Raw genomic sequence first — 27,765 nt, forward strand, 5'->3', positions numbered from 1 at the left:
GTGAGGGGCAGCATTTCAAGTAGGATTAGACATAGGGACTAGTGAATACGAGGCTACAGAGCACATAGTAGTAAGAAAGGGCTGGCGTTGATAGGAGCCAGTGCTGTTTATTGGCTTTTCTTACACGAATGGATCACCTCTTTCACGTTGAGACTAAGGTAAGAGTTACAGTTAAGCTCAACTGTTGGGAGCCAGAGCGTCTGGTTTTCAGGTGAAAACCAGAAGATCTAGAAACCTGGGATTTAGGGGGAGATCTAGTATTAATAAGGGCTGACACTGAGTGTTCTTCTGTGAGGGCGAATCTTCTGTTTATAACAAGCCTAGGGTTAGGCTCTTGTATGTGTGTATTTGGGAAAACTATTGCTTGCTGCCTGAAAGGTGACAGATATATATGTTATTTTGTTTCTTAGCATTTTGGCTGTGTCCCAGAGTATTTCATCTGTTCCTGTGTTGTTATCCTCGTTATCTAAATGGTTTTGCTTTCTGTGTAGCTTTTAGATCATTAATGTTAGCAGAATTCTGCAATAAAATTATTTCTCCATCTATGTTCCATAAAGCTGTCCTTATCTTTTCAGTAAATAAGCCTTATAACTTTATCTCAGAGCATAGCCAGAAATTTAAATGCCCTCATTTTACAATCTTTTAGTCTCCTTGTCTGTATTTGATCTATTAGTAATAGATCCATTCAAGAGTATGAGTGCAGGATGTGAAAGTACATTTTAGACTGGCAAGGAAATCTTGTCTTTCAGTGTTTAAGATAATTAAAGACTTATTCATTTACTTCTGGCTAGTGATGGCTTCTTTTTGTACTGCTGACTAACGAAGCTGAGAAGTGTATCTCCTGCCTTTGACTGCTAGTATTGACGTTTTCTATCTCTAAGAAAGAAGTAACTCAAGAAAATGTTGAATGAAACTGTCAGGTAGTGAAGGCAGAAAAGGTATTTTCTGTCATCCTGCCCCTTACACCCAAAAGAGAATGTAATTTTTCAAAATGTGAGTGTGACAAAGATCCAATTACCTGTCACTAGTATTTTATTAGCTTATGCAGACGTACGCATTGACATGAATATCACAAAAGCATTCTTGGAGATACCTTGAATTTCAATCTGAGTAACCCAAATCCCAGATTTCTTCCTCAGTCACTACATAACCTTCCTCCCTGTATAATCTTAGTATACTAATTGCTGTGGCAGAAGTAGTTCACACAGTAATCACTAGTTTGCTTCATGAAAGACAGTCAGGTCATGATTGAATGTTTTTCAGTCCAGCCACCTCAAATTCCCCATTAGTCCATTCTTTAAAGAATGCAAGTTCATTCATTAGTCCATTCTTTATAAAGATCTGGATTATAAAATATGTTTGTAGTTCCCTGTTCTTTTTGCAGAACTGGAAACTTCCAGTGGTGTCGGTATTTGAGTGTTGATTGATGTCTTGGATTATCAGTTTGTGCCAGTGTTTTCTGGTCCTCCTCATTTTCCATGAAGTGGTGTTCTGCCTGATCTTTCTCTCGGAACTGGGATTTAACATTTTCATACTTTTCAAACAGAAGTTCAGTGATGAGATCTACAGTTGTAAGATGTTTTGTTATGCTGTCAAAGAGCTCTTTTTCAAAGATGCTCCTGGAGCCATCAGCATGTATGGTTCTATTACAGAAAGAATACAAGCAGCTGCTAAAGGCAAGGAGCAGTAGGGTAGCAACAGGGGGCTTAATTATGCCCAAACTGCACAGTATTTAGGTGCACCTGGCACTCTTAGGTGGAGTACCTAGGTTTTTGCTACAAAGATATCTGTGAAAAAAGCTGCTTAGGATTTAGCAAACATTCTGAAAAGGCATTTTGTCACTATAAACGTTAATTCACTGAATCTGATGAGATAGGACTTTGGAAGCGTATCCTTTAGGTGTCAGGTAACACTTTTAAAAATAAAGTTTTGCTATGTCAGGTCTGTTAGGTAAAAAGCAGGGAGTATTGTGGAGAAGCCTTTAATTACCTGCAGGAGTTATATGCAGCTGTGTAACACAGAGTACTGTTCATGTGCAACCTCTTTGAGACAGAACGCACGAGGTGAGTACACAGCACAAGAAAATAAAGGTGGGAAAGAATAATCATCAGATTGGTGCATACAGCATTCCCAGAGATTCAAGTTAATCTCACTCCTACTGTAACCCATCTGGAGCAGTGGATCTTCTGCTGGAACACTTACCTCCTCCAATTTGGCATAAGCATCCCATTCAAGGGTAGCAGGACCCAAGAGGCTTTTTTGCAACCATGACCTTGTTTGCCTTCTGTGACCTGAAGAAGCTCCAAAAGCTTCAAACTAAGCAGATCTTTTGTCCTGCTGCTGGTACTGTCATTTCCTGATCCAAAACCTGTGAGTAGATGAAAGGACCGAATTCTTTGGCTTTTGATAATTCTGTCAGAAAACAGCTGACAAATGAATGTTGAAGTGTAATGAGATTGTTTTCAGTTTTCTGTCAATTTTGGATTAAACAAAGACATCCAGCATTTTTTATTTAATTGGTACAGCCCCATGTATGTGTTCATGATTCATTTACCATCTCATTGTGAAAGATAAGTACAAAATAGTACAAACAAACTTTTTGCTTCAGCAAAAATGTTTGCTGAAAATGTTATTTGAGCCCCATTCTGAAATCTGATGGACAATAAACATTTTCAGCAAATATTGTTTTATTTGGAATTTACTCAGTCCTGTTTAAAACATATTCATAAAATCATTTCCCACTTGATGAGAAATAACTTTGCCAATTGTGTAGAATGTGACACTGATGGGAAAATGAAAATCATGGGTCAGGTGAATACGGTCAGGTAAATGGCAAATGCTGAAGGATTCATTTTATTTCCTTTGTTTGAGTGCAGTTTTACAATACTTTAGAAGGTTTTCTAAAAGTGTCAGTCATCAGTAAAAAGGATATCACTACTCATGATGTTTTTTAGCATTTTTATGCTGTTCCTCTAAAGGAGAACTTCATTTTGAGTGTTTGCACATTAACATCAGGCTTCTCCCCTAAGCTGGACATGCTTTCCGCTTACTCGACATATTTTCATGTGTCTAGCTTTGAGCTGTGTTGGGTTAAAACTCTGATGTATATTTTCTAGGGCATAAGGTGTACATTTTTTATGATGATATTAAAATTTAAGTAAACTTCTTAATGCGTCCTTAGCCTCCAAACCCTTGAGGTGAAAATAGCATGGGGGTGGAGGGAAGAATTTAAGTTGTCTTAACCTTGTTATTTTGAGAAAGTAATAACATTCAGAGAAGTTTTCATAAAAGCAGACAGTCCATGTCACAGAAAAGATGTGACTTACCAGTAACTTCTGAGGAAAAATATATATAAAAAGCACATTTTCAGAGAAATAAAAAGGAAAGACTCTTACATTAATTAGAGGTTTCTTGGTTTCTTTCTGTATGCTCAAAGTGAAACCGTCTCAGTTTTGAGCTGCTAACAGTTGACCTAGTGTTCTCTAACACTGTCCTAGCGTTTCCCTGGAGACTTTCGGTACCTAGAGAAAAGATGCCCATGACAGAATTGTAATACAATTAACATATACCAAGCTCAAGAGGTAAGAGCTTTGCATCTTAAAAAAAGTAGAGATTTATGGAGAATGCAGTGAAAAACTTCAGGTTTTTATTATTAGTACCTTCTTCCACATGTCATTATTTTACATATGAAATTTGCATCACTTGAGTAGCCTAATTTATCCTACTTGTGGAAAGGAGATCTTGTTCTACATCAGACTTCTAAACTCTGACTTTATTATTGGAACAATGTCTGAGGCTTTAGGGACTTAAATGAGTTAAACTTCTGAGATTTTCATACAGCCTCAAAAAGGCTGATATACTTTCCGTAGTATAAACCTAAGGTATCTTACTACTGTATTGTTAAATGACATTATCTACTATGTATTCTTTTTTTTTTTCATTTCAAATTAAAAGATATAAATTTAAGTTTGATAGATTCCTTGTAGTCATGTTCTACCTTGCATAATTTTGAAACTCTCTCCAATTGTACTACATTTTAAATGGAGCTTGAAACCTGTCTAATTTAGGAAATATTTACATATAATCAAAGAAACATGACAGGGCAATTATTTAGCAGCACTGCAATCAGCACTGTAATTGATACTGGAAATCTTTCTAGGAGAACACAGCTGGTTTAGCAATACAGTTATGGCTTCATGTATTGCACACAGAGGAAACCAGCAAATTGCACTGCATATTTATTTACCACCTTCATCTTTATAAGAATAACATTGTGTGATGCTGGTTTTACCTGTTCTTAAAATTTGCTTTGTCATGAATCAGTAGAACAAACTTCACTTCACGCATGATACAGTCTTCAGTCTTCATACAAAGGATCCCCCCCTAATTTCTTGGTCATGTGATTCGACCACAACAGGCGAGGTGCAGCCATCATGATGCAGGCCCCGTCTGCATGGTTGGAGAGTCACGTGATAGGATAGCACTGATCCGAGGTTTCGACCCAGCTTGCTTCTTTTTCATCCGAAAGACTGTACCTGAGCATAGGCTTATATCCAGTCAGGTTTAAACCTGCGCTTTGGCATTAACGCTAGACATGTCTCAAGTCCCTTTGTGTCTCAGCTCTTACCAGTGACATAAGTCCTGTTTTTTGTGCAAGCATTGAGTCAAGTGCAATAGAGTATGAGGATCTCAATTACCATGGTATTCTGGATCTTATAAGTGCTTAAAATTGTAATTTTTGGTATATGCAGGTTAAGCTTTTTCCCACTCAGATTTCTAGAAGTCACCCTAATTTCTTCTTATGACCCACTATATCCTATAATACTTTCCATTAACTGTGAAGTTTTTTGGGGGAAAAATGATCAGGATTTGTACTACGTGTATTGTTGGCAATTTAAGGGACTAACTGATTGAGGGGCACAGGTTTGCTCTACGTAAGAGGTCGATAGGAAGGATGAGAACGAAGAGGTCTAGAGCTGGCTGTTTCTGGGGTTTTCCTGCAGAAGGAATTTCTTCCATCTCTTTCCACCTTCCTCAATGACATCCATCAACGGCAGCATAGAACACTCTTGACAGCTGTAGTTATTTGGGCTAGGCCCAGTCTCAGTCACTAGAGAGGATCAGGGTTTGTAAGAGCAAGATTTTCTCCGCAGAGGGGCTAAGACTCACTTCGGATAGAATTTGCTTTCTGTCTATCAACAATATTGTATGAGTATAACTGCCCAGGCTTTTCCCTTAATTCCTCGGTGTTAAATTAGCATTCAGTTTTATGGCAAGTATAATTTTCATTCTACTTTCTACAGTTTCATTAACATACAAATATTGAAGAAGCTAATTTACTTGCTGGCAACTTTTTATTAAATATATTTGTGCCATTCATGTATCTAGTAATGTGCTCATTCTTGGATAACAGCCACATTTTTATAATGCGCTAGCTTAGTGCCAGCTTTTATGATCTGTGAATCAGTGTCCATGAGATGAGGGTTGCCACTTACTGAAACTAGCTGAAAATAATAGATATCGTACTAGGCTTGTAATAGATACAGTTTATTTCCATTTGTTTTTTGGATGTCTTGGTTCTTTCCTTAAGCACAAAAGTATCTATTGGCTACCAAAGGAAACAGGTTATAAAACAAAATCGTCTTGCTCCTGTGTTCAGCAAGAACTCATAACTCTTCTTTACATTTCTTTTTTTTTTTTCATTTTAAATATTGACACATACAACATTTTTTGGAGCCGACTACTAAAAGTTCCCTTAATGTAACTCAGTGACAGCCTAAGACACTGTACCAGCAAAGAAGAGAAAATGAATACAGTCTTTCCTTTAATTTTCATTGCTATGGTTATGTGAGTTTAATATAAAGTTATTAGTCTGTTGGAGGTGAAGGCAGTCAGTGTTACATTTAAAAAGAAATGAATTTTATTATTGGTCCAAACAGAAAATGTAATATATAATACCTCATGCTACAGTGAGGCATCGAGCAAAACACAAAATGATGATAAAGGAATAATGGAGATCTTAACTGTACCAGAAAGTATGGGATTCCGCTTGTCTAGAACCAGGAGCTGATGGATCAAGATAGAAAAGATGCTTGTTCACCATCAGTTAATGAAGCTCTCCAATTGTGACCTGAGTTGGAGTGTTTAAATCCCAGACAATTTAACAGAGATGCAATCCATATTATTTTAGAGAAGGTATGATACATTTCTGTAGAAATTACTGCGAAGATTTAAAAATATTTATTTACATTTTTATACCTTTCTGTGTCCTCAAAACAGTTTTCTCATAAGTTCAATAGGATGATTCTAAAGAAAATATAATAATGTGTTATTTTCTAGTCAATTATTTAGTACTTTTCTATCAACGTAGTAATTTTTTAAAAATGAAGACAATCACCTTTTCACAGGCATACCGACTGAATTAGATAAGTCACTGGATTGGCTCAGATATTTTGTGAAATATCATTTTGAGTCAGCTGTAACACAATACCAGGAGTAAGCTAGCATTATCTGCATGAAGAAAATGGTCATGCTAGACCATTCTTCAGACGTGGTTATTTGCATGTTTTGAACTATGACTACTCACAGACCATAATTCACAACAGGGCTTTTTCTTTTTGCATGAGCTGCCAGCAAATAAGGAAACAATTTTGCATGCAATTCTTTCCCACACCAAGTCCAACTATTTTAGGAGATAAATTGCGATATACCAGGAAATTCAAAGGCATTACAATTCCTTGTCTGCCAATGAAGGCATATGTTAGTAATTAAAATGTTTGTAACACGTTATTAAATGGAAATCTGCATCACCGTAGCTGCATTCAGTTATTCTCCTAATGCTTCTTCTGAAGCATGTTGGTCATGAATGAGAGTCCATTTTGAACTCTCCCAATACTATTCCTTTTAAAATTTTCAGAAGAGATGTTTCTACCTTTTTTTTTTTTTTTTTAATTTTTAACTGTACAAAATTATCTTCAGCTGTTTTCCTTTATAAAGCTCATATTCCCTTGATTAGATACTTTTGGACAAAAAGAGTCCAGGTATAGAATATAGTAGTAGGTACATACACATTTTCATTTACTGGGTACATAGAAGAATACTGTTGAAATTTCCAAGTGATCAAAAGATATACTTATTTTACCTATACTAGAAATTTCCTTTTTCATTTCACAGAAACTGGAATTATAATTCTTTGATCCAAGCTACATTGTTGTTGTTGTTATTATTCTAATCCTAAATATTTTTGTGGGAATAGAAAATCATTTCCTGCACCTTAAATGCCCAAATGAATTATGTGCCTAGCTCCCGTGACTTTGTTCATTTTCAGTGGTAGACACATTATATACAAACCTTCTGTGTAGTTAGGAACTAATCCCATATCCACTGGAACGTAAATAGAATTTTATACAGAGAATAAGGTTAGAATTCAAGCTACACCATTGTGCTCAGAATACCTCAGTGCATAGCTTTTGGGGTTATCTCAGTATCTCAGTTGGAACAGTGATACTCTCAGCCAAGGATATCTCAGCTAAAAAGGAAGAAATTTTCCTTCTTATTGTGTAGATCTCGTTGAGATGAATTACAGAGGGGTCACAGCTTTTTATTAGAGATAATCACTTTTATTAAATTGCAGGCACCATTGTTTCCTTCTTCATACATATTGAGAGCCAGACTGGAAGTAATCCAAGCAGCTTCAATTTTGCCTAAAGTAGCAGAAGAGGTAAGAAATTGCATCTTTTAAACTTTATTTTAAGCTGCAATTGTTTAAGGTTCCTAAGAGAAGTACAGAGGGTAAAGTCAGTTAGTAAATTATTTTAAGAATCTAAGAGATACAACTATAAAGAGATCTTTAAGGACATTTCCTAACAGCCTGTTTCAACATCATAAAACTATTTAAGCAATAATTAGTTGTAAAGAAGCATTTGGGATATATCGTCCTCTCCTGCACCAAAAATAGCAGGCTGGTATGTTCGTCAGTTCCCTCCAGAAGACAATATTACAATAATTCTACCAACTGTTCATTGTTGTATCACTCAGTGGGAAAATAATGTCATTGAGCTGCTTCAAGAAATCCTTTGCAGGCTCTGTAGAAGTTGGAGAGTAGAATTCCGTGCAGTGTTTCTCTTCCTTCCCATATCCCTTATTTCACATCTAGAATGAGCCCAATTTCTTCATCCTTTCTGTGGAAATATATTTTTTTGGTTACTGGGCTAACGGAGAAATGTATTTCCATTGACTTCCCTGACTGTGAAATTATAGATCTGTTGGATTTAATTGCAGGATTTTATTTAGTACATGTATTCTAGCAGAAATAAGAGATTGAAAACTTCCTTAAAATACTCATAAAAAAAAAAATCATACAGCAGAGAGAGTAGCATTATCAAAGTCCCATGACTTCTGGTTTTCACATAAAAAGCTCTTCTTTTACCTTGTAATGGATACTGAAGTATGAGCAACTAAACTCGAAGGTGATAGTACCAGAGAGTCAATACAGGAGTGTTTTATGAATCCAGGTGGATAAGAAACAAGAATTGATCTAATTCTATAAAGTCCCTTTCTGAGCATGTTACATGCTATAACTCAAACCTCTGCTTATTCTGTTTGAATTCAACGTGAAAAAAAATCCATAAAATGAAATGCAACAGTAAATAAAGAATGCTAGTGCTTGGAAGAAACATCAAAGCTGTCAGTAGCTGTAGAAGAGTTATTCTGGGAAAACACCGTTTATCTTTATGTCCCTTTTATCTTTGTGCCTCTTACTATCAATTTCTGAGTCTGCGGAAACCAGGGAAACTTTGCCGTTAGTTTGCCCCTTCAATGTAATGTGCATTATTTTCTCTTCATATACTGTCAACAATGTTTCAGTAATAGCCACCACCTGCACAAAAGGTGATTCCTGTAGTATATTACTGTGAAATTAATATAGGTGTAGGGAGTAACAGCAGTAGCTATAGCAGCAAGCATTCCTTAAAATGTTTTTTAGCATTTGATGTCATTAAAAATGATGCCAGTAGCGTGCATTAGAAGTGTGCTTTTGTATTGTTTGAAAGTGAACAATGAATTATTGTTTGTTCACCGAGCTTCTGCAGATCCTATACACTTTAGAAGTACAGGCTGATATTTTGAAAGCATCAACAAAATATAAGCATGAAGGCCTGTTTTGTCCAGGTGTGTAAAATGATTTTGCTGCACACATTTCAGTTGAACTCTGCCAAGTTTATCAACTGCAAACGTAAGTCAGTCAGATACAAATAGAAAGATGGTCCAGCAACTGAGAGATATGGACCAAACGCCCAGCCCACTTCACATGCCCTCAATTCTCTTCAACAAGTCACACTCAGATTTTTAAGAGTATTTAACCCATACATGCCTATGAGTAGGTACAGCACATCAGACTGTCAGAGCCCTGGAGAAATTAGAAATATGCAGGAATCCTAGCACAAGCCACAGTTTACTCAGCTTTCTCATAATCCCACATGCAACAACAGTATCTTCTTTTAAAGATATGATAATTACTCATGTGGATCCCATTGGAGGCAAATTTGTTTAGTTTTGTTATAATGGTGCAAGAACTACTTGTAATGGTAGAGTCAGGGTTTTTTTTGGCTTTGACACCATGTTAGGTAGATCCTGTAATTTCAAATTCAGGTTTAAAAATTAAATTTAGGAGAGGACAGATTGTGGTGGAAACTGAGAATTATTCATATTCATTCCTGTCCTTGAATCAACCAGAGCTGCACGTGCCCTTGCAGCTCCCTTGAAGACAAAGAGACCTCGTGCACACTAAGAGGGTTGCTGCTTCCCTGCAGTAGCAAAATGATTTCCTGCTGTTCATCTGCAACTGAGGGTGGCTGAATAATAATTTGTAATTAACAAGCTTCAGCTCCTTCACCTTGACCATAGATACAACCATTATTCTTATTGTCATTTTTTCAGAACATGTAGTAGGTATTACAGATGTAATTTTTTTTAAAGACAGAACCAGATGCTATGGGGTGCTCATTAAACAGGGTAACAGGTACACAAACATGAAGACTTTTCATAGACCCATCTCTCCTGCTGTTTCTAACAGATAGCTATAGGCAAGAGCTAGTTACCGCTGCGCTTTCTGTTAATTACATGCATTTTTCTTCCTTTGTCTCCTAATGGATAAAAAAGTAATTTACATATTCCTTTATATGAAATCTTTCTCTCAGTGGAGATGTTTGTTAGTATAATTGAGGTGTCATTTATCCAAGGTAGTGTCACTGCTGCTCAGTGACTATTACATGCAAACATATCTTTTTGCAGGATGGTATAGAGAGCCAAAGAGCCCTGATAATTTTCCAGTGTAAAAGAGAGCCCTTTCTAGGATGGGAATTTGTGAAGGTGCTGCCGTGGCTGATGAGCACAGGGATGAGCACAGTAGAGTGAATCCTTCCCAGAGACAGGAATTTGATTGGCAGCATAGCCAAGTTTCAGTCAGGAACAGGCTCCCACATACCAGTAATGGATTTCTTTGCTTGTGTAAAATTTTACTCCTACTATACCTGTAAGGATGATGGTTAAACAGGCATTGGAAATAATATATTTCCTTTTCACAATATGAATTCACAGGGGTAGTTTCTGTTTTTCTCTAGTATGTCCATGACATGAGTTGCAGGTTTGCCAGTGGATTTCTGTGTTTTCTTCTAGCTAGTCCACAAAAGAATGAAACTACAAAGCTAAATATTAAAATTAGCAGGGCTTTCAATGCCATTTTAATAGTATAATGTAATTTTAAATGAGAGAGAAGCAGTCTCTGTGCTTGCTTTTCCCGCCAACCCCAAGTGCATTTTCCTTTGCATTTTGTCTTTAGTTTCCCTTCCATGCTTCCAGACCCAGAGAAGTGGCTGGTGCTTGAAAACCGAAGCAGCAACAAGAAAACTGTTAAGGATGAGTTCCTCCTCCCGCCTCTCCAAAGGATTTGAGTTTTGCTCTGCGAGTCCCTAATGTGCCTGTGTATGATGAGGTGGTGATGCTAAGGTAAAAGCCAAATCAGTTATATTTTGGATAGCTTTATAGGTATTTTATACTGAAAAAAACCTGGAGGCAGTACAGTAAAATGCACAGGAAGAAGGCCTCTGACTTTGAAGGCTGAAAGAAAAAATAGTGCTACTAATACTTCTCCCCAGGTATTTTGAACTTACCTATTTCATAGTATAACCTGGTGTGCAGGCTTTATGTGCTGTGTTTTGATGCAGTATGCACTATCCAACCATCTGAACTATTAAAACTTTGTATTGTGCTATGGCATTGCATATTGTGCACATACCTTTTACATCAAATTAAGGTTCAGCTACAGATGATAGAAGAAAAATAGGAAGAATTACTTGAGCTGTTACTTTCCATTCTCATACTCTGAATTCTCTCAAACATATACTCGAAAAAAATTTTTTGAAACAAATCTGCCTTAAACTTCTTACCAGTCTATTGATGCTTTTAAACAGGTACTGCATGCTTTTCTAGTGCAAAGCCTGCATGATGGAACTATTTGTTGAGTTAAAATACCAGAGAAAATGGTTTACTTTCGCAATCCTTCAATGTTACTCTTTTCCTTTACCAGTTTTAGTGGAACGCGAGTTGTTCTGTAAAGAGCTGAACTACTGAAGCCAGTGTCCCGTGAATTTGTGTCCTACTGCCCACCACAAATGTTCCTCCTGTACTTGAAACTCCCTTACTTCTTCCCCTCCCTCGCTATGTTGAAGTTAACTCTCTCCTTTCCCTGAACCTCTGGCTTAGGAGGAGGCAGCACTGCTACAACCACAGTGGTGGGCAGTGATGGACTGAACAGAATAGACAGCTGTTCAGCTCCCAGTGACTTGCCATCCCTGCAGGTTGTGGGTGGCTGGAGGTACTAATCTGTATTTCATTTCTTTATCCATCCGTTGTTTTTCACGTCTAGAAATTTCCTCCATTTGAGATCTGTACTTCTCTGTCAGATTCATCTGAATTCAACCAATCAATAAAAGTGTTATTAATGAGGAACAGATAGAAAGCATTATCATCTAAGCCTCATTCCCTTTGTTATCAGAATCATTCATCTAAACTATCATGGGACGTATTACAAAGAAGCAGGCAATAAGACTTTTGTTTTTCTGCATTCACTGTGTGACTGGCATTGCAAAGTTCTTTTTGTGGGGCTGTATATTTTTATCTGAAAAGAAAAGGCAGGAAAAGAAAGATTTTTTTTTTACAAGTTTCTCCACCTGAGCTGCTATTTTCCTGTTTACTGCACAGTATGAATTAGTTCTCAGTATGTTAAAATGTATGAGAGAGGCCAGATACATGGAAACTGGACTGCTAGCAAGAACAGATTAAAGTGCTTCAAAGACTAAACACTTGACCGAGAACAGTCAGGTAGACTGTCTCCTTTCTGCACGTATTGTTCCCTTCAAAATCTGTTTTGAAAGAATCTTCTCCCCAGCTACGTAGGGTTCCTGTTGCTGTAATGCATTTTTCAAGACACTCCTCTGTAATAAATAGGATTCTGTATGTTATGCACACAAACTAATTTGTAGCTGATCAGCAGGTAACATTATCCCACTGTGGGGCATTCGTAGCAGATATGTACCTTTTGTTCCTGAATAAGTAGATTTTCCACTTATAAATTTTATTTTAGGTAGTGAATTGCTCTCATATTGGCAATTAAACTTCCACTGATGGCATTTCTATAAATTGAGCACATGGTAGCCAACGTTATTGTCTTGTGGAGTCCCAGTTAAAATAGCTCTTATAGTCTTAGTCTGGTACAAATTATAGATGTTTTTAAAACAGTAATGGGAATCAGATGTAAAAGCTGGCAGATAGTGAAGACTGTTTGTTCCCAGTCTTTGACCTATGGGGTTCTTGTCTTTGCGTAGCAGCTTACATCTTTGAAACATTATATCCATACTGTCAAGATAGTAGTGGGCATTAGTTGCAATAAATGTTTCTAGCAAAACATAAAACTGAAATTAATCTAGATATTTTCCTTATGAATTCTACAGTCAGGTGAGGTGCAGTGAATGTTCTCTTATGTTTGTCATTAGACATCAAAATTCCACAGTTTGGATTCTGTATTGGAGGGGATGATAGAAAATAGGGAATGGTTTTAAATCAGGCCTGGAAGTGCATTTCTCTAATCAGTTCCTTTTGGTTTAGATTTAAATAAAAGGTTTGCATAAACCTTTCATGAATCTAAACCAGCGGGACTTGATAGCATTCCAGTTAAAACTATAGAAACGAATTTTTAAAATCCCTAGTTCACAGTCAACTAGTTTAGTCCATACTTGTCCCTTGGCTACATGTAGGGCATACATGTAGCCCTACATGTTCTTTGATTGCATAAACATGAAAACAGCAAATGTGGAACAAAAAGCTTATACAGCAAACAAGCAGTAACAGGATAGGAGAACCTTCTAATCAACCTGGTGCCTATTTATTCTCTCACAAATTCAAAGCTGGTTTAAAATGGAGGAGGTAGGTTCAAACAGGGAGTAGCTCTGTTGGCTAGGAATGTGCTTCGCTAAAACATATTCTTTTCTCTGGTTTGAAGGTGGGCAGGGGGTTTTGTTGGGTTTTTTGCTTATGTTACTTGTGCAGAGCTTCCCCATTTGTTTTTGACGGATAACGAAAGATACTTTGGAATTTTGAAAGTGAACTGTTGTGGCGCTCGCTGAGTTGGCTGGCTGCCTATGCTACCCTTGTTCAGGCAACTGAAGACTGCCCCAGAGATTTTCTAAATATAACAACCGTTTTACACCAATGTAGTTCCACTGCTGGGAGTGCAGCTACAGCAGCTGAGACAGGTTAGTAAATCTACCCCAATCTGTTGACTTTAGTTTTCTTCATCTTTCTTTGAAGTGAAAAACCATTAACAAGAGCACTTTTGTTGCAGCCCTCTGTGGTTACTTAAGACAAGTTTCATTATGCTTATTTGTTATATACATGAAGAAAATGTGTTTTTTATTTTAGAAATACTCAGCAAATCATATACAAATAGTATAACTGTGAGAGGAATTCAGGAAAGTTTGCCATTTGCCAAAGTTGGAAAGAGATCCAACTCCATGCAAATGACAGTGACTAAAAATGCAGCCAGCAGAAAGCCATTAATTATAGCATCCTTCTGAAATCCACAGTTGATTGCAGCATGTTTTTTAATGTAGATGGTGATTGGGACCAATACAGATTTTATTACTTATGCTGCAAAGCAGAAGATTAAACCGTTATAAATTGCTTTATTTAAATGTCAGGTTGACCACAAAACAACTTGCATTATGCATGTAATATAGAACACATGTAATTTGTATCCCTGCCGAGTTTCTGCGTTTGCACAAGAGGATGAACTTTTAAGGCTGTGTTATATTTTTATATATCTTTGTATGCTAATAAGGAAAAAGATCTAAGGGATTAAAAAATAATCTTAACTGTACCTCACAAATCTCGAATTCTTCCTAAATGTAGATAGGTATGGACCGTGACAACTGCCTTTTGCAGTTTAATCTGATTGCTTGTTACTGAGAAAGAATACTGTAAATTACACAGGATACCTTTGCGATTATGCACATTGTCATTTCTACATTGCAGAAAAAGGGCATTCACACTTCTGATGAGCTGTTCTGAAAATATTTAGATGTAGTCGTATCGGGTAGACTTTCTGACACTTTTCCTAATCTCTCATCCTTTACACTGGCAAAATGCTGCTAAGGAAGGTGGTCCTGCACTGCAAGAGGTTGCCTGGAAGGTTTGGAGGTTTTCCGAAGCCACCTAAGCAAAGCTGTGGCTGACCTCATCTTGGGCTGGCAAATGGATTTGCATGAAGTAGGAAGGTGGGCTAGAGATCTTCAGAGGACCTTCCTAAGACTTCCTAAGACTCATTTATATGATTCTGTGATTATTCAGTCTATGAGAGTGGTGGTTTTCCTGAACTTTTTTCCCTTACACAAAATGTTCCTGTGTATTGATACAAATCTACTGAAAGAAGATTGCATACCACTTCTACGTATTAGAAAATAACTTCTACATATTAGAAAAATATTCTTTTTGTTAATGAATCTCTTACCACACTGGAAAGGTAGAAGGCCATGGCATCTGTTGAGATATGTATTCAGAATCTAGTGAAATTCAGAAGTAAAAGCTGTGTTGGAGTGTTATTTTAATTCTCTCCAGACTGAAGAATTCAGCTTTTCCTTTCGAAGACACTCAGAATAAGTTAAGGGATTTTTGTGAAGTTTTTTAAACTCTCCCAAGCAAATTAATCCAAACAAGGAATAACTGACAGCCTGACAAATTAAATTATGCTCAGACAATATATCTGACAAGTGTCTAAACACGGTCACAGTAGGCTAATAATGGTAAAATGTTAGCACCCAGTGAAAAGCAGGGTCACCTGTGCTGTCTTTTGGCTATAGACTACTTGTAAAGATAGATTGTCACCTGCATAGTGTGTTTTATCTGTTGACTATTGTGCAGACCACTTACAATCAGCCTAATGATTTCATGTGTTTTCCACAGAAACTGTAATTACTGATTCAGAAAATTAAATGCAAGAAAAATATTCAATGTATTTTTAAAATAATTTTTCTGATGCTACTTGAGAACTGGAAAGAAGGTGGAGGGCGCAGTGTAATATGATCTACCACATTTCTGCAGCCTGTCTGTGTGATTCTGCAGTATGTAGTTTCAGAAGCTGAGACTTTTGGTAACTAGAACAGTGTTTTGCTTTTACAGTAACAAAGAAGGCAATATAAGGAATATGCCTTCTTTGTTACTGTATCTCTTGAATATGTGCTCAATAACATGCTCTTTCTAGTTCTTACAATCAACTCATTTCTGAAGTTTAGGAACTCACTTTTGTAACATGTATATCCACGGTAGGCCTTGATAGATGGAAGATGAATTACCAAGGATAAAGTGGAAGTACAAAGAGTAATTAGGTTCTTAATATGCTGCTAGGCTTTGAGGGCTGCTTATAAACATACAGAAATAAGATAGGAATATGAACAATAACTGACAATATAACAAAGAATGGTTAAATTATCCACACAGTCCAGTTCTTGGTTAAGGTAGAAACTTCTACTTAAAGTATGTTGCCTCCAGCTTTTTAAAAAGTACTGCTAAACCACTTAGAACATGCTGTTCAAAGTCTGTAGAGATGGACAGAAGATTAAGGTTTATTTTTTATTCTTTCTAGAAGTAATCAAAACATGTTACATTTAAAATGTAAATGTGGGAAGATCCGGGAAAGGAATTTGGGTAAACTAACTCAGCCCTCATCAGATTTTAGGATTTTTTTCTTATCTGTCCACTGTGTGGAATAAAAAATTTATCTTTGTTTTCATCTATTATCTGTTTTAATATCCACATTCAATTTCTTTTGACTTACTGTAAGATATGAAGGCAGTTGTTGAAGAAAGGGATTGCTCTGAGTGAACACTAAAGCTGTTATTTCCTTGCCACACAGAAAGAGCAAGACCTACTGCCTTTCCTAACTCAGAAGGAGCGAGTAGCAGGTCCTAGCTACTAGTCTGATTCTCATCTCCCACCTAAGAAGTCATCAGTTGATGACAGTCATCATATAAATACAATTACTTTAAAAGCAAACTGCAGTTTCCAGACCAGCCGACTGACATAGTTTGTGAAAAAAAAAACACTTAACAGTTTTGATTAAACTGATGACAGTCTTATTTCATGTGTCAATGTTCATTTCAAATGTGCTCCTCTAAATCTTGACACTTACTAAAAGAATGAACTGAATTGTCAGTAGTTTTTAGTATTATAAAGGCAAAGCCAAAACCTATCATGCCAGTTACTCGTTCTATAATCAGACAGAAAATCGGCCATTAATCATCATTATATTAAAATTGCACTTTAAATATGGTATACACATTAGTCTAACCACCAAATTATGTACCTGCGTTGCCAAGTGAAAACTAAGAATTTAAGCTTTATTTCTTTTCAGTGCGAATAGATCTAGTACATCAGAGAACTTACTGAGTAAGTCAGGTGACAGGAAAAAATCTACAAAACCTCCACATGTTTAATGGGGCAAGCTGCAAATTAAGAAGTTAATGACACCAGATCACTTAAATTTTATTTAATTTAAGATAATACTATTAGACTCCACTTTTCTTGATGCTTATTTCAACTTTTCTGTACTGTTACAGGTTTGCTTGCTTTAAATAAGAATTCATAGTTCATTTCATTTTTACAGTGCAGTGGAAAAGAGGATGAACTGTCCATACTGCAGAGCTTGAAATCTGCTGCCCAATACCAAGCTATAAGTCCTTGAAAATCCTTGGCAGATCTGAGTTCTTTTTCCTTGTTTAATTTGATATTTAAATTTTTTTTCCTTGTAAAGCTTGTTCCTCTACATGAATGACATGAATAACAAACAAGCTATTTTAATTTTAAGATTCCCAGGGATGCAGAAAACTCCCAAAATCAGTATAACAAGTGATTCCAGGTAGAGAATATCCCACCTCGTTGTCTTTTCTTTTTGTTTTTCATTAATTCTGGCAACTGTTAGAGTTTGAACTATTTCTGTGCATTACAGTTGTTCTTCAGTTATAGCTTTGTGCAAAAATGGTTAGTCATTTCTTTCTGAAAGTATTTTAGCTGAATTCGCATGGAAGCAGGTTTAACTGTCTTTACCAGTTCCCTTTTTCCTTCCCTATCTCTCCCAAATAACTTCTAAAATCTTTGAATCTGTAAATTGCAAAATTCCTTCTGTTTTCCTAATAATATGATAATAGGAACATCCACACCCCCAGTCCCCTGCCCCCTCGGTTCAGTTACTTTTTGATTCAGGACTTTAATGCAACCAATGTTTATTCTCCAGGCTGAGTGGTTGGAGATATTTGAGCAGTGACCTGACTTCTGTCCTCGTGGCACTGAATGCGATGAGGGGTCATTTCATACAGTTTAGCACTGCTTAAGTTCCCCTGAAAATCTGTATAGTGTTCGACTTTGCCTTCCTTCTTTAAATAGGTGACTTGTACATCACGTAAGCAATGATGAGAGCTGCTATGCATCTTGACAGATAACTGTCCTTTTTTATATAGGAGCAAAGCACACCTGTTTTTAAACTTTTACTGCATATATTTCTTTCAGCTGCATGAGTTCATGTTTAATGAAAGATTTATTATACTACCAGCTCATTATGTTCTGATTTTATCATATAGTAAGGTGATGACATTGGAAAGGATGGTAGAATAAATGTAAACTTTTGTTGGATATTACATCTATAGGTATTTTTTAATCCAATGGCTCAAGACGATGTTAAGAAAATGATATGCAGCGTAGGTAGAAGGGTGCAATGTGTAGTATAATGGTACTGGCTGTGATTTAAATGTAATCAAGTACACCCAAATGTTTCAGTGTCAGAAAAAAATATGATGCTGGTTTAGATTTTTGTGTTTGCTAAATTTGATGGTCATGGATAGTGATTTGTAATGCAGAGATAACATGGAGTTTTATCTATATCCGTGTTTAGCAGGGCACAGGTAAAAACAATAAGCAGGTGTATCTGAAAATATTTTCTGCTAAAGTTTTCTGAGTAAGTTTCACTGGCACACATCAGATTTCTGGTAGATCCTGAATTTCTGATGGCTGAACATCACATTTTTGTTAGTTTTGAAAATAAATTAGTATTCCTGCATATTGAACATTTTCTGGACTCTGGAATGGAGAACAGAGAAAAGTTCTTTGCACAACAGTGAAGGTGAAATTATTTATTTACATATGTAGATAAATTAAACTTCTTACAATGCTGCCATTCTAAATGCATACCTTACAGTTTGAAATGGTTTTATATCTACAAACTTTCATTGTTGTAAATTATGAGATAAAATGTAGCTGTATAGATTTTCTGCTTTGTTGCTTTTGGACAATATGGAGGTAGCTAGATAGACTGGTCATACACACAAAAAATGAACTTATCCAAATGAGACATGGATCAGATCTGCAACACACATTTTTCTATCTGCAAACAAGTACAAAAGTTCAAAAGGCAATTTCCTGTTAAATTCTAAGGAGAAAGAAAAGGACAACAAACAAATGGATCAAAAAAGAGATTATTATAAAAAGAGAGCCTGATAAAGGTGAAGAACTGGCAAAGTTGTATTGATTTTTCTCTGTCAGAACTGGCTGCCCCTGATGCCTGGTAATAAGGAACATGTAACCTTAAAAGCAAAATATTTATCAGGGATATGACTGTTCAGAGATAAATCAGATCTATACATTTAAGGCAGTTCTGTGTTTATGTAATACAGTTTTCAAGTTTGTCATTTTCATGCCAGTCTCTATCCTGAGAGTCATACTTTCTTTTGTGAGTGACTTTCAACTCCTAGACACTATCCTCTTTTGTTTGGTTATAACGGGCATTCATTTTGCCTTCTCCTTTTTTTCAAGCAGTTGTGTGGCTCATTGTTTTCACTGATTGTTTCAGTGTGGGAATGACTTATAATGGGCAGATTTCTTCCTAAATGGTATAAAAAAAAAAGGAAGTTTTTGGATGACCTTTCAGAACTATGCATATAAAATTGTTCAGTCCCAGATGACTGTAGTACAATGACACGCAGTTGCTCCGGTATAACCTCTGAGTGAGATGATGTGTTACAAGTAATTGTTGGCAAGCACTAATAAGCATGGAAATTTCCTTGGATTAGCTAATTTAACTAAATGAAGCACATAGCTCACTAAAACAGGCTACCAGCATGAGTTTGCTTTATTAACCTAGTTGAATATACATTAGTAAATTGATATTTAATCTTTGTATTTTTGGTTGACTTTTCTCATCACGTAAGGCAGCTTGAAGGGGAGCCATCTTCTGTATGGCAATGAAGTGACATAAAATCTGGTTGTCATGCAAGATTACAGAATCATTATGAGCCACCAGTGTGATATAATTTAAAGTCAAATGCCCTGCCATGTCTCATGAGAGAGGTTTTTACGGCCAATAGAGAAATGTTACGTCCATTGTGTAAGGCATGACTGTGTCTTCATCCAATAGCCAGAGTGACTCATTTCCAAGCTAGATTAATTGAAACCCATATGGGTGTGGAGTAGTGTGATGATCATAGGACTAAGATTAGGAATTACAAGGAGAAACTTGAAGACTGTGTTTGGTTTACCTTGACAAAATAAAACCTAAGAGGATCTGTTTGCTACCTATGTGTGCATAAGAGGCATAAAAACTACAAAGGAGGAAGATTAGTGAAGTTGAAAGACAGTGCTGGCACAAAAACAAATGTATATAAACCAGTCGTGAAGACATTTGGACATGAAGTAACCAGATATTATATGTCCTTTAAAGGTGTACAGCATATACATTTTTCCATTGACTTAGATACATTGACTTAGAACAGACAGATCAGAGCAATTTTGACTCTGAAGCTTGCAAGAATTCTACAGTTACTGAAGACAGATATGTTTTCCTGTGACGTGATACTTCCTGGCTTTCCACCTCTGTTCCTTTTGAGAGACGAAATACCTGTTTTGATTGCTGTTAGTCACAATTGCTGTTAGTCACAATTTTGATTGCCATTTAGTCACAATTGTATGTTGATGGAAAATGCATTAGGCACTTACTTTACCATCTTATAGGGAAGGTAAATTTTCTAGTAACTGATTTAGTTGCAGGGTCCAAACATTTTGCTTCTAACAGTCTCTCAGCAGGTAACTCTGAAACAGAGCAGACCAAAAGCCGGGAAGGTGCCAGAAGCCATGCTGAAGATCCTATCTGTAATCTTTCCTTCCAGTAATAGTGAAAGTCGAATGATGAATCCCTGTTTACTAATCTATGGCATTCCAAAACTAGAATGTGTTAAATAAGAATACGTGACTGTTTTAAAGGGATTTTGTAGCTGCCTGAGGAGCTAGTTGCACCAAAACAAATCCTTTGAAGGGTTTTGTTCAGGAATACAAAGAAAGATTAAATCCCTGTAACTAGCATCAGAAGCCCTGGGGAAAAGCTCCAAGAGTTCTGCAACTTTTAGCTAGTGGTTACTACTCCTTGGTTTTCCACTGAAGTGCCTAAAACCTTCCAGTGTGATGCTGAGGTTGCATTTAACTGCCGTGGAGTAAACCACGTGGTAGCCAATGGTTAAACAAAGCAGGATATAATAATAATTGGTTTAAGTGGCAGATTGCCTGAACTTGTAGCATAGCAAAACACGTCAAAAAGGCAATTGTTAAAAATTATTTTATACTCCAAGGGCTTCCATGCAGATGTTACCGAAAAGGCAAACCATAGCATGGAAAAGCTGATAACGTTACTCTTTCTTCTTCCTAAACAATTTTACTATACATTTCCAACAGTTAGTGATAGAGAAGGTTCTTTCAATATATTGGTGTAGAAAAAACAAGTTTGATTTTGGTTCTGTGTAAGTTCACCTAAGTTTTATTAATAAAACACAAAGCTCAGGAAGCTGTTGCAAATCCCACAGAGTTTTAAGAGACCAGGGTGACAAATATATGCTAATTCTTGATCTTTCAGGCATTATCCTTTGAGAACAGAATGCCCTCCCTGATATAATAATTTGTAAATTTCCCTTAAAAAACTAAGCAACAGTACATTTTTGTATCCCTCAGCTCTATTTGCTGAAATGATGACCTTTCTCTGAAAAACGTTTTTCCTGAACAGAGAACAGATTTCTCCATAGACCTTGTCAAGAACAGCACTGGATTAACTGGAGTTGACTAAGCTCATCCTACAGAGCATATTGGGTGCTCTGATTTTCAACCTTGCCGTATCCATACCCAGGAAAATGACTAGTGTTAATATGCAACCATTAAGCTAATTATTCGCCATTAAAGTTTTTTGCTGGTTTAACCTCCCTCCTCACTTCTTTTTACAGTATTTGCTTACAATGCTCATTAGAATTCAGCCTTTCACCATCTTTTTATCTTAAAAGCAGAAATACCTAGAGCCCAAAGTATCAGATACACGAATCATCATGATATTCTAACAAAGCTAAAAGCAGAACCATTAAAGCTCAGAACACCTAGATTCTGTGTGATGCAGCCCCCACCATCAACTCTTACTAAGAAAGCCCTTAATATATTTTGCAAAAAATTAGTACCATAAAAAACCAAAGCTTAGCTAAGCTCCTTAACATAAGATCTTGAGCATCACTGCAATTTGTTTTACAAATTAGCATAAATACTTTATCTTATTACTGTGTGAATGTAAATAGATATTTATAATACTGATTAACATAAGACAGCCTAAAAGAATAACAGTAGCTAATAATAGAGAGCTCCTTTGTCCATTATCTTTTCCAGATTCAGTCTTTCACTTCTGAGTTCTTCCAAGTGTGGCTATGCATGTAATGAAATAATTCAGCACCATTAAAGGGAAATATCCGCTTTTAACAGTTGATCTTTCATTGTTTGGTGTTTTGGGCCTTTCAAGCCTTTTCCCCATCAAGTTTTCAGGGAATAAGCGTAGGCCTGAAAAATTAAACTTTGTTTCATTCCAGTTTAAACTTTTACACTGAGAGCTAGACTGAAACCAGTTTTATGTGGTGATATCGCTGTGATGGAATAAAACATACAGCTCAGTAGATTTACTGGAATAAGGAATATTATGCATTTGCACAGACCATGTTCATGAAAGCATGACTTGAAAGACAGCAATACTGAAGCCCCAGAATTTAAATTGCTGGGAACTTCGGTGCCTTGCAAAAGATAATTCTGTATTTTTTCTAAAGCTAGAGATTTAAGTGAGAATTAGGGCACTCACAAAAGGGATCTACAGTATCTTTTGTTTTCAGCAAAAATCTGTCTCTGTGTTAAATATCAATGGCCCTGAATTTTGGCTACTTTCTTATCATTAGAGAAAATTTGTAGAGGATTTAATAATAAATGATAACATTTGCAATAGATTTTAGATTTAGGAGGGAAAGATATTTCGCAGAATGCTTTAAAAAGTTATCTTCCTGCACCAGAATTCTATCAGAAAGATCATTCACTATTATATAATGAGGAAATCAATGTATCTTCCCTTCTAAATCAGCATACCTTCCCCACTGAATTCTGTAGGACCTTGTCTTTGAGGGTATTTGTGCTGTAATTCTCCATCCCGACTGGCCCTAATCTACCTGTAATGTGTAGCATAAGGTTCCAAACTGCTGAAGTTTATTAAAGGGATGAGCACAAGCCACCTCTAACCCCGCAGAGCAACTTCAGACCTTTAATGTTCAAATGGAGAGTTATTTTGAGCAGTCAAGGCTCATCTTAGTTTGCAATTCAAATTCTGACATTTACTTTTGTTATTGCTTTTTGTTGCTGTTCCTGTGTAGTTTATGACTTTCTTGCGCTATGGGAAATAGGTAGAAGTTTTTAAGCAGCATCATGGAGGCATAGGTGTGTAGTGCTCTCTGCACAGCAGCTGTCTTGGATGGTGATTAACGATACATTATTTGTGGTTTTGAGTTTTAATTTGATAAATTCTGAAAAAAGTAGCACCTTAAAATTACTTATGTTTATGGCTCTTTGTGGGATCTATTTCTCTTAGTCATGAGATTCTCTCCAAACTCATGTTTTTTTTTAACTTACCGCACACCTTGTCACCTAGCGTTTTGGTCTCTCAAAAGAACTCTTATAGTAAATGACCTTTCTTTGACCTATTTGGAAATCATTTTTTATACTGGTCTTTACCTTCACATCTTATTTAAATTACTCACATTCTTGAATTGCATGATCTAAGCTATTCTGCAGAGATCTTGTGCGGTGCTGTGCTTGGAAGCTGATAACAGTAAGTTTCACAAACCAGCCTCAAACAGCCCTACAGCCAAGTGCTGATGTTCCTGGGCAGCCTTTGCCAGCCTTCCAAAAGTATTCTCTACCACAAACAGCTAGTCAGAGAAAGAAATGCATTTAACTGTCTGCTTTTATTGAGCATCAGTCTCTGAATTCTAGTTATTACAGTGCTCATACAGTCACTGTGCTAGCTAGAACTAAACGTTAACATCAGCTAACTGTTTAACTTATGTTTTCTGCTGGTGCTAGGCATTTTCTTAGGTAACATTTGGGCTTTTGCTGCTATTTTTCTGTTTAATCAATCAATATTAATTTCAAGCTCTGATGTCACATGCAAAAATAGAGGAAAGGTTAGATTTCTGTGAATTAGAATTTTTATCGTGGTTCACAAATGGTTTAATGTCTCTGAGATTCTTAGATGAAAAGTGTTAGATATCAGTATTGGCAAAGAACAGGTTGTTTCTCACTCAGCCTGCCTGTGAATAGTGTCATGCAGTATTCTGGGTTGAACTGAGTTTCTGATGATTTCCAGTTCTGCCAAGAATTTGGACAACATTGCAAACAACTGAATTGGAAAGTTATAACTCATTAAAATTATTTAAAACAAGATAGAGAAATTTAAAAATTTTCTTTGGATCAATATATCTGAGTTTCAGTCAAATCCATCTGTATGATAAATCTGCTAGAACCAGCATTTAAACATTGTTGGACAATATGCAAACTCTATGGGGATCCACAGCAAGATGAAAGATAAAATCAGAACTACAAGCCTCCTACGATAATCATGGTCTATAAGATATATTTCTTGTCAGATGTTATACACGTAGTTGATAACAGTCTTGAAACTTCATGAATACAAATTCTGGGACATCAAAGTAAAACTACTGTGTATAACAGCAAGCTAATTTCTGAATTCAATAAACACTGTACTTTTAATTTAGATAATGAAAGGCTTAACATTTTAACCGGTATAAATTTTGCATAGTGATAAAAGAATTGATAGTTTTACTCTCCTGATTTACTCTGATGGAAATGCTGGAGCACCATGTTCTTTCTCTTTAACCCTAAGGCTTTTTATCTTTTTACAATGTCTGTTCTATGTACAGATCACTGATGCTTTTAGGCTGATGTTTTAGGGTACCACTGCCAGAGTCATCACTCTTGGAAGTTCCACTTATTTCAGTGCATATTTTACTTAAGGAGACCAGCTTGAGACATGTTCTAAATCACGTTTGAAAACAGGGCTTCGATGCTTTACAACTGTTTTAGGAACTGAGCCCCGAGTTTGAGGGCCCCCTCTTACTGAGGTCTCAAATTGACTCTTACCTGTTTTTCAAGAGGTAGATGATCCAAAAGATGTTTCCATCTTTGCTCTTTTGAAAGCCTTTTCACTGAACACAAATGGAAGCTGAGTGCCGCTTTGGGGAAATGTGTTTGCTTTGGTACCTTAGGTGATTAGAATCCCGGCTGATTTTGATACTGTCATTGCTGCTGGTCATGCCAGGACTGTTCTTTGCCTTTTCTAGTAGATGAATAGCAGGTGTTGGCTAGTGATGTAGGAACCCATGTTTTATTTGCTAGTTTTATTTTTAGTGACTAAATTAAGTAATTGAGAAAGCAGAACTTAAGCAAAGAAAACGAAGACTTCAGCAAAACAGTACAGGAGTTTAATTTGTATTTGATAGGAAAAAGATTCTTTTCTGTCCAAAGGTAGCTGGTAATTACAAAGGAAAAAATTAATAACAAGTAATAAGAAAATATTGTTGTTTTATAAGGATCAAATTATATTTCAAAGAACAAAATTTCTAGATTATTATTAATAGTTCATGTGTTAATAGAAAGATATTCTCAAAGCTGACTGTGTGTTTCCTTATCAGAATTCATAAAATATGGAAAGTGCTACAATCAGGCATTTTCTTTCTCATAGATAACATACGGTACGTGTATGATTTTGTTGATTTAAATGTACAATTAAAGTACACCATGTAAAAGAGGGGAAGCTCGACATAAATAAAGAAGTGTTAAGAGGAATAGATATCTCTTACAAACATGTCTGTTCTTTTTCTCCTAAAAGACCATATCTTTTAGAAACATTTTTAAAAGTCTGATGAAATTGAATGGACATAGCTTGAAGATATTTCACATGTGGTATAAGTAGAGGTATGAATAATGATCTCCATAGACAAAAAAGAAATACATCACAACCATTCAACAACTCAGTCTTAGAAAATAGAAAAGAAAAAGAGAGTTCCACATGGTAAGGGCTGTGTACAGGACAATGGCCCGGTTAGCAGTTAAATGAGAGAAGGATATATGGAGGATGTACTTGTGAAATAGATAGAAAATTAGCAATCCTTTCCTAACAACTTGGACGAAAAACTTAGGCCAATTACCTATTGGAATAAGCTGACATTTGCACTACTGCAAACGTATGTGGAAATTTGCCACAAATATGGCAAGAAGTCCTAGCTTGGCTTGTTGTCCGATTTTTGTATTCCTTTTGTATTGGCATCATGTAAACTAATTTCTTCTTAGCAAACAACCATCAAACTGGATGAGAGACCCTTACAGCTATTTTTATGATCAGAATTACAGCTGAAATGATTAAGTTAAATTTTTGAAAGTGTTTTGAAGTACTCTAATGTTTCCCAGAGCTTGAAAGCAAAAGTGTGTTTCCTAGGTACAGAGTTACAGTGTGCCTCTGCAGTCTTGTCATCTGTCACTTATGAAAGTCATGCTTCCGAAGTTTAAAGGGTGGAAAGGGCCAACTAGTAAAGAATTATGTGATATATTATCAAAGTATGTGAATACTGCAAGGTGTTGCTGAACACCTTCTACTTGTGCTGTCCTCAGCGGGATGCAAATGTGTCCACTGCCTCTCAGATCAAATTTAATATCATCTCTACTTTTCTCTCTTACACTGTGACAGGATTATAAAATGCTAGGGCAGAGTTTATTATGGAGTTGGCTCTTAAGTAGCAGATGTTCCATACTGATAACAAAGACTGCATATTATAAATTGTATGACTGTTTATCTAAACTGCTACAATAATGACATATAGCTAATTATTCTCTCCCTGCAACATCTTCAGCCTAGAGGCCCTATATGCCGGGAAAAAGGAGTCAGGGTAGAGTTTGGTAAATTGCAGTCGTGTAGGCATTCAGCTTCAGCAGTGAACATGACAGTAGTTGTTCCACAACATCAACCAACTGAAATAATTGTATGTCTTCTTACAGAACAAATGGTAAGTTTCTAAAGCCAGCATTATCTCTTTTCATTTCTGTAGTACTTTTTCTTATTGTGAAATCTGCCTCGGTTGCTAGAAAATGTGCTTTTCTCTGAGCCTAAAACAAATTGAAGAGAGAGCTCACAGAATACAGTTTTGTAGTTCATAACCCAAGCTGTAGCATGAGAAGTAATTTATAGATAACAAATCATTAACCTTGAAGAGAGGAAGGTCAGCAAACTGGCAGCGCTTTTATTAAAAAGCTGTGTGGGAAGACGAGCAGTATCTCAAACCTATCACAAACACGTGAAATGCTATGATCGTTTTATACCTCAGTAAGCAGTGCTCCTTAAAGAATTCCCTTTATGAAATAAATTAGATTGAATTATATGGGAGCTTATAAAACACTCACATAGAAAACTTTTGCTAACAGTATTGTGAAGATATTGAGATGTGCGTGTAAGTGTGTGCGTAAGAATTGTTAACTAATGAAAAATGGAACACATGCGTAACGCTACTTCACTGCTGATTGAAAGACTCCTGCTGATTTTCTTAAGCGTACTGCCATTGTAAAATACCAGAGCGGAGTCCTACAGGAATCTGACTATTTAGAATGATCTGTTTACAGTCATTTCATATAAAACTCTCCTGAAGCCCACTTCTTCCCCGTGGCTCTTAAATGCTAATCTGCTCTGCTAACTGATACCACTGGCTTCTCAGTTAGCATCTTGGCAACATCTTTCAATAAATTTCAACAGTAATTGGGTGACCAGAT

The 27,765-nt window shown here is 36.3% G+C and overlaps 1 protein-coding gene across 7 annotated transcripts in view; it reads left to right on the plus strand.

Annotated features, from left to right (window-relative positions):
- LOC138061431 (uncharacterized) overlaps positions 1-27,765 on the plus strand; it is a 345,010-nt gene that overhangs the window by 133,419 nt on the left and 183,826 nt on the right. Inside the window, exons 8-10 of one of the 7 annotated variants that reach the window (XM_068911646.1) lie at positions 7,634-7,720; positions 10,858-11,004; positions 14,708-14,816. The exons of 5 other annotated variants lie outside the window; for them this stretch is intronic. In XM_068911646.1, the coding sequence (XP_068767747.1) occupies positions 7,634-7,720; positions 10,858-10,971 (201 nt within the window). In that variant the 3' untranslated portion in view covers positions 10,972-11,004; positions 14,708-14,816. Of the gene's footprint in view, positions 1-7,633; positions 7,721-10,837; positions 11,005-14,707; positions 14,817-27,765 lie in introns of those variants that run through there. One more of the 7 variants, XR_011135176.1, reaches the window with a different exon arrangement.

This window comes from Struthio camelus, chromosome 17 (assembly GCF_040807025.1).
Source record: "Struthio camelus isolate bStrCam1 chromosome 17, bStrCam1.hap1, whole genome shotgun sequence".
Classification (NCBI taxonomy): domain Eukaryota; kingdom Metazoa; phylum Chordata; class Aves; order Struthioniformes; family Struthionidae; genus Struthio; species Struthio camelus.